At 49.4% G+C, this 12,441-nt stretch overlaps 1 protein-coding gene across 1 annotated transcript in view; it reads right to left on the bottom strand.

The window, feature by feature from the left end:
• The window catches only part of EML4 (EMAP like 4), a 214,613-nt gene that overhangs the window by 107,629 nt on the left and 94,543 nt on the right, over positions 1–12,441 (bottom strand). Inside the window, 2 exon segments of the mRNA XM_075339185.1 lie at positions 2,340–2,418; positions 2,420–2,523. Coding sequence (XP_075195300.1) covers positions 2,340–2,418; positions 2,420–2,523 — 183 coding nt within the window.

Below are 12,441 nucleotides of genomic sequence, written 5' to 3'. Positions count from 1 at the left end.
TGGGAGGGGACGGTAGGACGCAGTTGTCCTTTAATCTTAAGTATATGGGGGTTCGCACAGTGACTAGACGGGGGTTGCATAGTTTTCCCTGATTGTAACGTGGTGATAAAGTTTCCTTTTTCAGCAGTTTTATCAGACATTTCCTCCCAGCAGAGCAGGTGGGGATGGAGGAGCTGGATCTGCCGCGGCCTTTGTACTCCATGTGACTGCTCTACATGAATCATTTCTGCAGTGTACGACTCTTTACAGTGTATATTTCCTATCCAGACATTGGATCCCGGAGGAAATCGGGTCTATTTTTATTCAGTCCAGGTTTCCTCATCCTCTACAGCTCAAACAGGAAAGAAATTACATAGGTCACAAACATGGGTTGGTGGGGGTCCGACAGCCAGTACCCCCGCCGATCAGCCGTTACCAGATATAAACTATGGAAGGAGCCGGAGTTGCACCGCTTATGGGCGGCTCAGCTCCTATTCTGTACAATAAGAGACAAATTAAAGTAATTTCATCCCCAAGTCTATAGCTGTGAGTTTACAGCCGAAGTGTAGAGAATGTAAGATTGGTTGCAGTGTGATGTCCTTTAGCAGATCAGCTGTAAAAAGATACGGTGGCTCAGTGGTTAGCACTGCAGTCTTGTGGTGGCTCAGTGGTTAGCACTGCAGCCTTACAGCGCTGGGGTCCTGGGTTCGAATCCCACCAAGGACACCATCTGCAAGGAGTTTGTATGTTCTCCCCGTGTTTGCGTGGGTTTCCTCCGGTTTCCTACCACACTCCAAAGGACATACAGATAGGGAATTTAGATTGTGAGCCCCAATGGGGACAGTGTTCTGATGAATGTAAAGCGCTGCGGAATATGTTAGCGCTATATAAAAATAAAGATTTAATTTATAATTAAGGGGTTAAAGTAGCAATCCAAATTGGAGCAGTGACACCAGTTTCCTCCCGATTCACTCCCGTGGCTGTACGGGTCCCCCATCGTGCCACGTGATGCACACACAGACTTAACCATTCAATCCTCCTAGATGTAGACAGAAAAGAGCTTACCTTGCTCATTCCAAAGAGATGCTCAATTTGAGTGTTTAAGGATTTAAAATAATATTTTTTAAAAGTGTAGGGATTTTTTTTTGCATGGTTTCCAAGCTAAAATATATTTTTTTGCAATTAAGTTTCAATAAAAAAAAAAAAATTGTGCAGTTTGGCTTTTAAAAGCTTTTCTTTCCCAGCATAATAAAACTTCCTGTGGTCATAAATCAGCTGAGGGGAGCTCAGAAAAACAGATAAAAGTTTCAAGTCACAGAGCGCTCACTGATGGATTCTCAGTTAACTCAGTACAGACAGCATAAAGCCTCTTTCACACGTCAGTAGTTTCGATCAGTGTTTTGATGCCGAAAACAGGAATGGAACTTACAGAGAAGAACTATAATTGAAAGACTGACACCGGTTCTGTGTTTTTGAGATGCTCTTGGTTTTGGCATCCAAATAGTGATGAAACGCTGACGTGCGAAAGAGGTCAAAAACCGAGGCTATAGAAGGCAAATGGCGCAAAAAAATTTCACTGAAATCTAGCAGCAAAGATTATTTTTTAATCTTAAACTAAGGAGTCACTAATAATTTCTTCAGTAGAAAATTTATTTAAAACCCAAAAAAGAGCGCGCGCGAGAAAAGGAAAGAAAAAAAGAGCGCGCGCAAGAAAAAGAAAAAAAGAGCGCGCGCGAGAAAAGGAAAGAAAAAGAGCGCGAGCGAGAAAAGGAAAGAAAAAGAGCGTGAGCGAGAAAAGGAAAGCGTGAGTGAGAAAAGGAAAGAGGGGCGAGCGAGAAAAGGAAAGAGCGCGAGCGAGAAAAGGAAAGAAAAAGAACGTGAGTGACAAAAAGAAAGAGGGCGAGCGAGAAAAAGAAAGAGCGCGAGCGAGAAAAGGAAAGAGCGCGAGCGAGAAAAGGAAAGAAAAAGAACGTGAGTGAGAAAAGGGAAAGCGCGAGTGAGAAAAAGAAAGAGGGCGAGCGAGAAAAAGAAAGAGCGCGAGCGAGAAAAGGAAAGAGAGCGAGCGAGAAAAGGAAAGAGAGCGAGCGAGAAAAGGAAAGAGCGCGAGCGAGAAAAGGAAAGAAAAAGAACGTGAGTGAGAAAAGGAAAGCGCGAGCGAGAAAAAGAAAGAGCGCGAGCGAGAAAAGGAAAGAGCGCGAGCGAGGAAAAGGAAAGTAAAAGAACGTGAGTGAGAAAAGGAAAGAGAAAATGCGAAAGAAAAAAAAACATTTTTCCCTCCTTCTTGCGTTGCATCTCCTCACAGACAGAAAAATGCAGAAAATCTAAACGTAAGACTCCTTCCACATCGGGCTTCTGATTACCTTTACTCGGAAAGGTTTTCCTGACGGTTGCCACGTGATCCTCGGAGCTGGCCAGGCGGCGGAGCACATCGGCCAGGGCGGGCTTTAAGCACGGTGATTTCGTCTTCTTGCTGCTGAACTCGCAGTTCCAGGGCTGACAGGCGGTCCTGCACGTCGGAGGTACTTGCCGCAGAGATGCTGTCATCTGTAGAGTAAAGAGGAGGAGATGGCTTTAGCTTTCTTAAAAAGAATTTTTCCTCAAACCCCTGTGTGCACATACCCTGATCAGTCAGGGTCTTCCATCATCTCACCCACCCGAATGCATTACTATACAGGTACATCTAGATAGCGGTGTACAATCCAATCTGCAGGTCACACAGCTGCACCTCGCCCATTGTGCACGGTGTGGCAGCTTTTTACGGCTGCACTGCGCTCATTTTACAGATTACTCATTTACTGCACATCACAATCATTAACGTAAGAAGTATCTCCTGGCGAGACACGGCCTGAAAGCCACGAGACGACTGAAGGAGAAGAAGGATTTTGCAGGGAATCCAAGAATCTGCTTGGCCACTTAAGACACAGATTAAGCAGAGGAGACTTGGCGCGGTCCGGACTATTCTTCAGAGGTGGAGGGGGGGGGGGGGGGGGGGGGGGGGGGGATTACGGCTTCTGCCTCCAGACCGGCCTGACTCAACTCCTGCAAGTCACATTAATGCACTTAGTTTGTTTTATTACACAGTTAGGAAATAATGGAAAACCGAGAGGGAGAATAATGGCCGCAACGCTCGGGTTTGGGATGGAGAGGGGGCAATTTATGATATTTACACTTTATAACTGAGTCACTCCTCACATGACTGATACTGATGGTATATAGCCTATCATCAGGATAGGGGATGAAAGAAATTACTACTTGGGGGGGCTCAACTACTGCTGGGACCCACACCAGCAAAGAGACCTGCCCCCCCGCCAGCAAAGAGACCTGCCGCCCCCCCCACCAGTAAGAGACCTGCCGCCCCCCCCACCAGTAAGGAGACCTGCCACCCCCCCCCACCAGTAAGGAGACCTGCCGCCCCCCCGCCAGTAAGGAGACCTGCCGCCCCCCCGCCAGTAAGGAGACCTGCCGCCCCCCCGCCAGTAAGGAGACCTGCCGCCCCCCCCGCCAGTAAGGAGACCTGCCGCCCCCCCCGCCAGTAAGGAGACCTGCCGCCCCCCCCGCCAGCAAAGAGACCTGCCGCCCCCCCCCACCAGTAAGAGACCTGCCACCCCCCCCCACCAGTAAGGAGACCTGCCACCCCCCCCCCACCAGTAAGGAGACCTGCCGCCCCCCCCGCCAGTAAGGAGACCTGCCGCCCCCCCCGCCAGTAAGGAGACCTGCCGCCCCCCCCGCCAGTAAGGAGACCTGCCGCCCCCCCCGCCAGTAAGGAGACCTGCCGCCCCCCCACCAGTAAGGAGACCTGCCGCCCCCCCACCAGTAAGGAGACCTGCCGCCCCCCCCACCAGTAAGGAGACCTGCCGCCCCCCCACCAGTAAGGAGACCTGCCGCCCCCCCACCAGTAAGGAGACCTGCCGCCCCCCCACCAGTAAGGAGACCTGCCGCCCCCCCACCAGTAAGGAGACCTGCCGCCCCCCCACCAGTAAGGAGACCTGCCGCCCCCCCCACCAGTAAGGAGACCTGCCGCCCCCCCCACCAGTAAGGAGACCTGCCGCCCCCCCACCAGTAAGGAGACCTGCCGCCCCCCCACCAGTAAGGAGACCTGCCGCCCCCCCACCAGTAAGGAGACCTGCCGCCCCCCCACCAGTAAGGAGACCTGCCGCCCCCCCACCAGTAAGGAGACCTGCCGCCCCCCCACCAGTAAGGAGACCTGCCGCCCCCCCACCAGTAAGGAGACCTGCCGCCCCCCCCACCAGTAAGGAGACCTGCCGCCCCCCCCACCAGTAAGGAGACCTGCCGCCCCCCCCCACCAGTAAGGAGACCTGCCGCCCCCCCACCAGTAAGGAGACCTGCCGCCCCCCCCCACCAGTAAGGAGACCTGCCCGCCCCCCCCACCAGTAAGGAGACCTGCCGCCCCCCCCACCAGTAAGGAGACCTGCCGCCCCCCCCACCAGTAAGGAGACCTGCCGCCCCCCCACCAGTAAGGAGACCTGCCGCCCCCCCCACCAGTAAGGAGACCTGCCGCCCCCCCCACCAGTAAGGAGACCTGCCGCCCCCCCCACCAGTAAGGAGACCTGCCTCTGCCAGTAAGGGGAACTACAGCTTCAAGGTCTAGAGGAGCAGGGGCTGCACATACTTCATTCACATAGGGTGCCTTTGGATCACGATGATCCCTGTATCCCAATTGCCAAGGATTTTGTGTCAGACCGGAGGCAAAATTTAGCCAGATATGTAAAAATAAATATAGATAGGGGAAAGTGCAGCATTATAGCACAGTTTAAGTTTAGGAGACACATACGCTCACAGCAAAAAACACACACACACACACACACACACACACACACTTTCTGTAGAGCGGTTATCTGAGATTTGCAAAAAGTTCACTAACAGCAGAAAATGCAACAGCATAAAGCAGACTGTGCGATCTCCTGTGGTCTGTCTATTCCTCCTGCAGTAATGGTGAGCAGTGCATGTTTGGCAGGTCTCACAGGCTTTAAAAGGGAACCTGTCAGCAGATTTGGGGCCTATAAGCTGCGGCCACCACCACTGAGCTCTTATATGCAGTATTCTAACATGCTGTATATAAGAGCCCAGGCCGCTGTGTAGAATGTAAAATGACTTTATAAATACCTAAAACGGTCGCTGCGGTGCAGTTGGGACATATGGGCATCTCCATCCTTCTCTTTCGACCATCTTTATCCTCCTTCTAAAGCCGGGGTACGACACGTCCTACATCATACACACTTGCCAGTACCGCGCAGGCGCACTACAATACTTTGATCTGCCCTGCTCAGGACTTCAATGCCGGCAAGTGTGGATGACGTAGGACGAGTCATGCACCCCAGCTTCAGAAGGACAACAAAGATGGCCGAAAAAAGAGGCATCGGCACCGGAGATGCCCGTGTGACCCAACTGCACCGCAGTGACCGTTTAGGTGAGTATTATAAAGTGATATTTATGTTCTACACAGCAGCCTGGGCTCTTATATACAGCATGTTAGAATACTGTATATAAGAGCCCGGTGGTGGTGGCCGCAGCTTATAGTCACCAAATCTGGTGACAGGTTCCCTTTAAAAGAGTTGCGCTAAACATGCAAATTTTCTTTCTTGCTAATTCCATCCAGCATTGTTCACTAATTATCAATGCAGACATCGTCTGCTCAGAAGAATTGTGCCATGTGTGGCGCATAAGCTCCACTATATTGTCTGCCCCCGGCACTGTGCCATCAGCTGTATCTAAGATGAGGCTGAAAAATTAGGCAGTGCTGCCATGGTTTGGGCAGCACAGTAGCTCAGTGGTTAGCACAGTTTCTTTGCAGCACTGGTGACCTGGGTTCAAATCCCACCAAGGACGACATCTGCAAGGAATTTGTATGTTCTCCCTGTGTTTGTGTGGGTTCCTTCTGGGTTCTCCGGTTTCCTCCCACATTCCAAAGACCATACTGACAGGGAAACTAGGAGGACTGCCCATGTGTAATGCTTCATTTCACCTGTGGAGGTGCTGTAGCGGAACTGAAAACACCCCAAAGATCACAGCCGATCACTGCAGGTCAGAGCAGCAGGACATCTTGTCAGGAGAACCTTCTTACAAGAAGTGATTGTCCAGGGCAGACGATCCCTTCCCGAGAGGAACGCAGAGAACACAATGGTCCATCTGTAGAAGGAGAATTCCAGCATCGCCCTTGGAGTGGGAATCATCTCACCACCCAGCCATACATTTCAAGAAAAAATAAACCTAAATGAAACATATACGATTCCCCCAGAGGTCTCGGACTGGGTCACCAGAGCTGGAAAAGGTTCAGTGGAGATATCGGTGTTGGCTAATTGGTGGAAAATGTCCTCCCCGCAGCAGACGCCGGTACAGACAGCCATTCATACAGCCCGTGCTGCAGCTGCACTAACCATCGACGCCACTTACGTCTTCCACACCGGAGATTTAGGAGAAGCTGCCAAAGTAAAGAAAGCCTTTACGGGTGAAGACAAAGTATATAGAGGAATTATCTCCGCGTAGTCCCAATTAGGGGGGGGCGCAGCTGCGGATTTTCAGCCTAGGTATGCTAATAATATAATGTATGTGTATTTAACACCAAATTAAAAAATATGCAGAGCTTCTGCGTGGAGCTATTGGAAGAGAAACCTCATCCGAGCTGCCAGGCCGCGGAACGCGAGGGGCGATCTTCTCGATAAAGGCGTCAAAAAATGTGTGAATTGCAGAATTGTAAAGATAGAATTTGTAGTATTCTCACGATACTCAGGTGGCTGATGACTGGCAATAAATCTCATGTCTATACGGCAGGAGCCGGACCACCTGAAGAACTAGCTGGTGGTCATGTTTTCAGTCTGACCAGCATGCTTTTTAACCATTTCTGGTCTTAAAGGGAATTAGTCACCAAATTGTGCGACTATAAGCTGCAGCCAACAACAATGAGCCCTTATATACAGTATTCTACAATGGTTTATGTAAGAGCCCAGGCCGCTGTGTATAACAAACACATATTCAACTAGCGGGTGGTCCGTTCCAATGGCTGTCACTGCTCTCCAGTCAGTTGCCTCCTCTCTGCTGCGATTGCCATCCTACTTCTACCCAGCCCAGTGTGGATGACATGTCCTACGTCATCCACACAGGTCAGCACTGTGGTCCTGCACATGCGCACTGTAATTTGCCCTGCTCTGGGCAGATCAAAGTATTGTAGTGCGCAGGCACAAGGAAAGGTTAAAGCATGCTCGCGAATGCGCACTACAATACTTTGATCTGCCCAGAGCAGGGCAAATCACAGTGCGCATGCGCAGGACCACAGTGTTGACCTGTCTGGATGACATAGGACATGTCATCCAAACTGGGCTGGGTAGAAGTAGGATGGCAATGTCCTATGTCATCCACACAGGTCGGCACTGTGGTCCTGCGCATGCGCACTGTGATTTGCCCTGCTCTGGTCAGATCAAAGTATTGTAGTGCGCATTCGCGAGCATGCTTTAACCTTTCCTTGTGCCTGCGCATTACAGTACTTTGATCTGGCCTGCAGGACCGCTATGCCGGCAGGCACGAGGAAAGGTTAAAGACTGCCCGCGCATGCGCACTACAATACTTTGATCTGCCCAGATTTTTTAAGTAGTCACTTGGCAGATCACACGGAGATTTGATAAACTTTACAAAAGACCTCTCAGGAATCACTAGCAGCGAGTTTCTCTTAAGCTACAGCCCCCCCCCCCAATTTTTCACCATATGCTTGCTGGACACCTCTCTTCCACGCCTTGCATGTCATAAGTGAGCAGCCTTCTGAAGTGCCATTTTCGGGGAGGTTTCGGCAGCAGTCAGAAGATTTACCAACTCTCCTGGGAGTGGAGGAGGTCTGCTCTTTTTCTGGAAAGGTTGGTGAGATCACATCATCCCTTTGTTATACAGTACTGTTTTTCCCCCAAAAAAATAAGACTAAAGGCCGCTTTACACGCTGCGATAGCGTGACAGATATCACTAGCGTGGGTACCCGCACCCATCGGTTGTGTGACATGGGCAAATCGCTGCCCGTGGCGCACAACATCGCCCAGACCCGTCACACTACTTACCTGCCCTGCGACGTCGCTGTGACTGGCGAAACGCCTCCTTTCTAAGGGAGCGGTTCGTTCAGCGTCACAGCGACGTCACAGCAGCGTCACTGAACAGTCGCACAATAGAAGCGGAGGGGCGGAGATGAGCGGGACGAACATCCCTCCCACCTCCTTCCTTCTGCATTGTGGCCAGGAGACAGGTAAGGAGAGGTTCCTCGTTCCTGCGGTGTCACACATAGCGATGTGTGCTGCCGCAGGAACAAGGAACAACCTCGTTACTGCAGCAGCAACGATATTTGAGAATGGACCCCCATGTCACCGATGAGCGATTTTGCACGTTTTTTGCAACGATGCAAAAAATCGGTCAAAGGTGTCACACGCAACGGCATCGCTAAAGCGACCGGATGTGAGTCACAAATTCCGTGACCCAAACGAGATCACTTGAGCGATGTCGCAGCGTGTAAAGCGGCCTTTACCCCGAAAATAAAGCCCTAGCATGATTTTCAGGATTTACAGGATTTTGTTTGAAATGCAAGCCTTAAGGCCCAGTCACACACAGAGATAAATCTTTGGCAGATCTGTGGTTGCAGTGAAATCATGGACATATTGTTCCATTTGTACACGGCCACAAACCTGGCACTGATTGTCCACAATTTCATTGCAACAACAGATCTGCCGCAGATTTATCTCTGTGTGTAAAGTGGCCTTTACTGCAAAAATAAGCCTAGTTACAGTCAGGGCTGGCGTTTGGGGGGAGTTAAACTCTGCAATTACTCAAGGCCCCCCCTCTTTTAGGGACCCCAACATTTGTATTCTGAGGTTAAGATTGTGTAGAGGACCTTTGGTTACATCATGGTCACAGGACTGAAGTCACCAAAGGTCACCTAATTGCAGGAGTCTAAAAGAACTGAACAGGAGACAGGCTGGTGTGCAGGACTGGTATTAGGCTATGTGCGCACTTACCGGATTTTGCCGCGGATTTGCTGCATGTTTCGCTGCAGAAAATGTTCATAACATCTCTGCAGTGAATCACCAGCAAATCCTATGGAGAAAAAAAATCCTGTGCGCACTGGGCGGAATTTGACAGCTGCATGTTTTGCTGTGGGATTCCCGTAGCAAAAACAATTGCATGTCAATTATTTTCCGCACATCGCTGCGGGATTTCACTCCATTGACTCCAATGTTAATCGTGAAATCCCGCAGGGAATAACGCAAGCAGCAAATTCTGTGCGGTTCACTGCGTTTTCCTGCGTTATTCCCTGCGGTATTTCGCGGTTTACCTCCAGTAATGTACATCGCCTGTCTGCGGTTTTGCAGGGAAGTGATGTCATTACAGGAAGAGGAAGCCGTGCAGAGAGTAAACACACAGACACATCACAGACACATCACAGACACATCACAGACACATCACAGACACATCACAGACACATCACAGACACATCACAGACACATCACAGACACATCACAGACACATCACAGACACATCACAGACACATCACAGACACATCACAGACACATCACAGACACATCACAGACACATCACAGACACATCACAGACACATCACAGACACAGAACACAGACACAGACACATAGAACACAAATAGAAAGAAAACGGACATATAGGAAAAAAAAAAAAAAAAAAAACACGTGGGCTCCGCTGCATATTCACCGTCCAGCCGATGTAAGCACACAGCGGCGGCCCGGTATTCTCAGGCTGGGGAGGGAGAGGGGCAGGGTTAATGTCCCCGCCTCACTCCCCCTCCGGCAGCCGAGAATATCAGCCGCAGCTGCCCCGGGACTGTCGCATGCATTATGCGGCAGCACCGGAGTGTGCCCGGCTCTTCCTGCCGCCATGTAGCAGTGGCAGCAGGGTAAAACAAGGGGTTAATGGTGGTGGATCACCGCTATTAACTCCAGGCTTGATCATGGCAGCGTCTATGTGACAGCTGACATGATCAACCCGTAAGTAAAGTGAAAAAAAACACAGACACCGAAAAATCCTTTATTTTAAATAAAACAAACAAGCCTCGTTCACCATTTTATTAACCCCTCCCGTACCAAAGCTCCGGCGTAATCCACAGCTCCGACGTCCTGCGCTGCTTACATCCAGCCGCGACTGTCACAGACACAGGCTGAATGAAAGCAGCAGACAGCAGAGGTAATTACCGGTCATTTACCACGGCCGGTAATGTGAACTCACTGCCGACCGTGGGAAATGCAGCGATTTGTCCTCTATCTATCCCTCTATCTATCTATCTATCCCTCTGTCTATCTATCCCTCTATCTATTCTTCTATCTACCATCTCAGAATTAAATGACTTTTTTTTTTTCTTCAATGTGCCTTATTGCATTGAATGCAATAAAGCACATCCTAACCCGCACGCGGCAAAACCGCGGCAATACCGCGAACAATACCGCGGTGAAACCGCAACAAACCGCATGCGGTTTTCGGGTGCGGTTTGCCGCGTTTTTTTTACCGCGGGTGCGGTAATCTTTGAGAGCATGCGGAATTTTCTCAAGAAAATTCCATTTCCCAGTGCGCACATAGCCTTAAGGGGGAATGGAGAGCAAACTGGACAATTCTCCAGAGGCCCTTGCGTTTACAGCCTGATAAGACTGCTTAAGGACCTTTGTGACATCATGGTCATGTGACTAGTCACCAAAGGTCACCTAATTGCAGGAGTCTAAAAGAACTGAACAGGAGACAGGCTGGTATGCTGGACTGGCCTTATGGGGGACTGAGAGCAAACTGGGCAATTTCAAAGGGTTCCAATTCTCCTAGGGGCCCCTGCGTTTATAGCCTAAGACAAGCCTACTTAAGGACCTTTGTGACATCATGGTCATGTGACTTGTCACCAAAGGTCCCTTACTTACAGGAGTTTAAAGCTGAAGAGGAGACCGGCTCGGAGGGGTTGTTAAGCGGATGCAACGCTTTTTGGGTTCCCTACACTCCAGTCTACAGTAATCTGTACATCTCTGCCCTAAAGACTTGCTATGGAGCTTCACATGATGTTACAAGTGATAGAGACAAAAAAATCCAGCACGCTTATCCTGTAATTGTAGCATGTTCCAGTGATGCAGAGGAAGACTGTAAAACCATTTCTAAGCCATCTGCCAGTGTAACAAAAGGTTTAGGGTGGGGAACGATCCCTACTAACACCAGAATAAGATCCCGGCTGTGCTGTAATGGTGTCACACGTGCATCACACTGACGTAGGGTTAGTCCGACGTCTCCTCTCCTGTGCAGGAATGGCTCCTCACATCAAGTGCAACCCCACGCTCATGTGGAGTGACACTCTCATGCAGCAGTTGTGGATGAGTGATATGTACATAACACCATGGAAAGCTAAATGACGTGACCTGCGTTATGTAAGAGTAATCACCTAAACTCTATCAAGTTGTCTAGATTAGCTCTTTTTTATGTCCTCCAATTTACTGATTGATGGGGGGGATCTAGTGGTGGACTCAAATGATCAGACACCATCAACCATCCTCTAAATATCTAGTGTTTGATACAGCTGCATTTTTACAAAGTGTATGTATTGTTAAAAAGGGGCTCTACAGGTTTCTGTAATGTAATCTGAAGACAGCGTGCTGGAAGAGTTAAAACTGAGAATTCAGCCAGCCTCTGTTATCTCAGTTTTTTTTTACCTGCTTATTTACCTGCACTGTTAGCTTAAGCCTCTTATCTTTATCATTAGTGGATCTCAGCAGCCTGTGAGTTGTAGTCTGACGCCACCCACTCTGTTAGCAGCTTCTGTCTATGGAAAATGTACACTGAAAGCCTGGTGTGGTCGGGGGCAGCTCTCCCAGCCCTGCTACCTGCAAAATCTCAAATCTGTCACTGTCCGAACGGCTGCACCCAGTAATCTAAGTGATACATTGCTGATCCCCTCATCATGCTATTCCTAGATGAGGTAGCAAAAACCTGCTGACAGATTCCCTGTAATATACAGGATGAGCCAAAGTTAATTTGTACTTCTGTGTTTCTGCTACTTTTTTTGCAGCAACAGCTAATCTCTTGGTAGCAAAAAAGATGCGTTTTCTGCTGTGTCTTTGTGCGTCATTTTTCTACAGTACGTTTACATAAAGTTATTTTTATTCTACAAAAGAGTAGAAAGAAAAAAAAAAAAAACAAAAAACACACTGAACATAGCCCAACACTTCCTCAGTGCATCCAACGGTTAACACAGCTTAACCGTTTATCTGATAAATGGTTTACTTCCTAGTAGCACCTTGCTTCTTTTAAGTGCTGCACACTCCTCCCTCTTTAGTGTGCTCCTAACAAGCCCGGAGTTACCATTGAAGGGATTGTCCGGGTTTTGTGATAAGTCTGCAGTCACTAGAACTGCTGACTTTTGAATCCTCACAGCATGCACAGTCAGGATCCTCCGATGCACGCAGTTATGTGACCGCAACTAT

Source organism: Anomaloglossus baeobatrachus, chromosome 3, assembly GCF_048569485.1.
Source record: "Anomaloglossus baeobatrachus isolate aAnoBae1 chromosome 3, aAnoBae1.hap1, whole genome shotgun sequence".
In the NCBI taxonomy this organism is placed as follows: Eukaryota; Metazoa; Chordata; class Amphibia; order Anura; family Aromobatidae; genus Anomaloglossus; species Anomaloglossus baeobatrachus.
The sequence above is the reverse complement of the archived record's forward strand: the minus strand, read 5'-3'. Positions and strand labels throughout refer to the sequence as shown.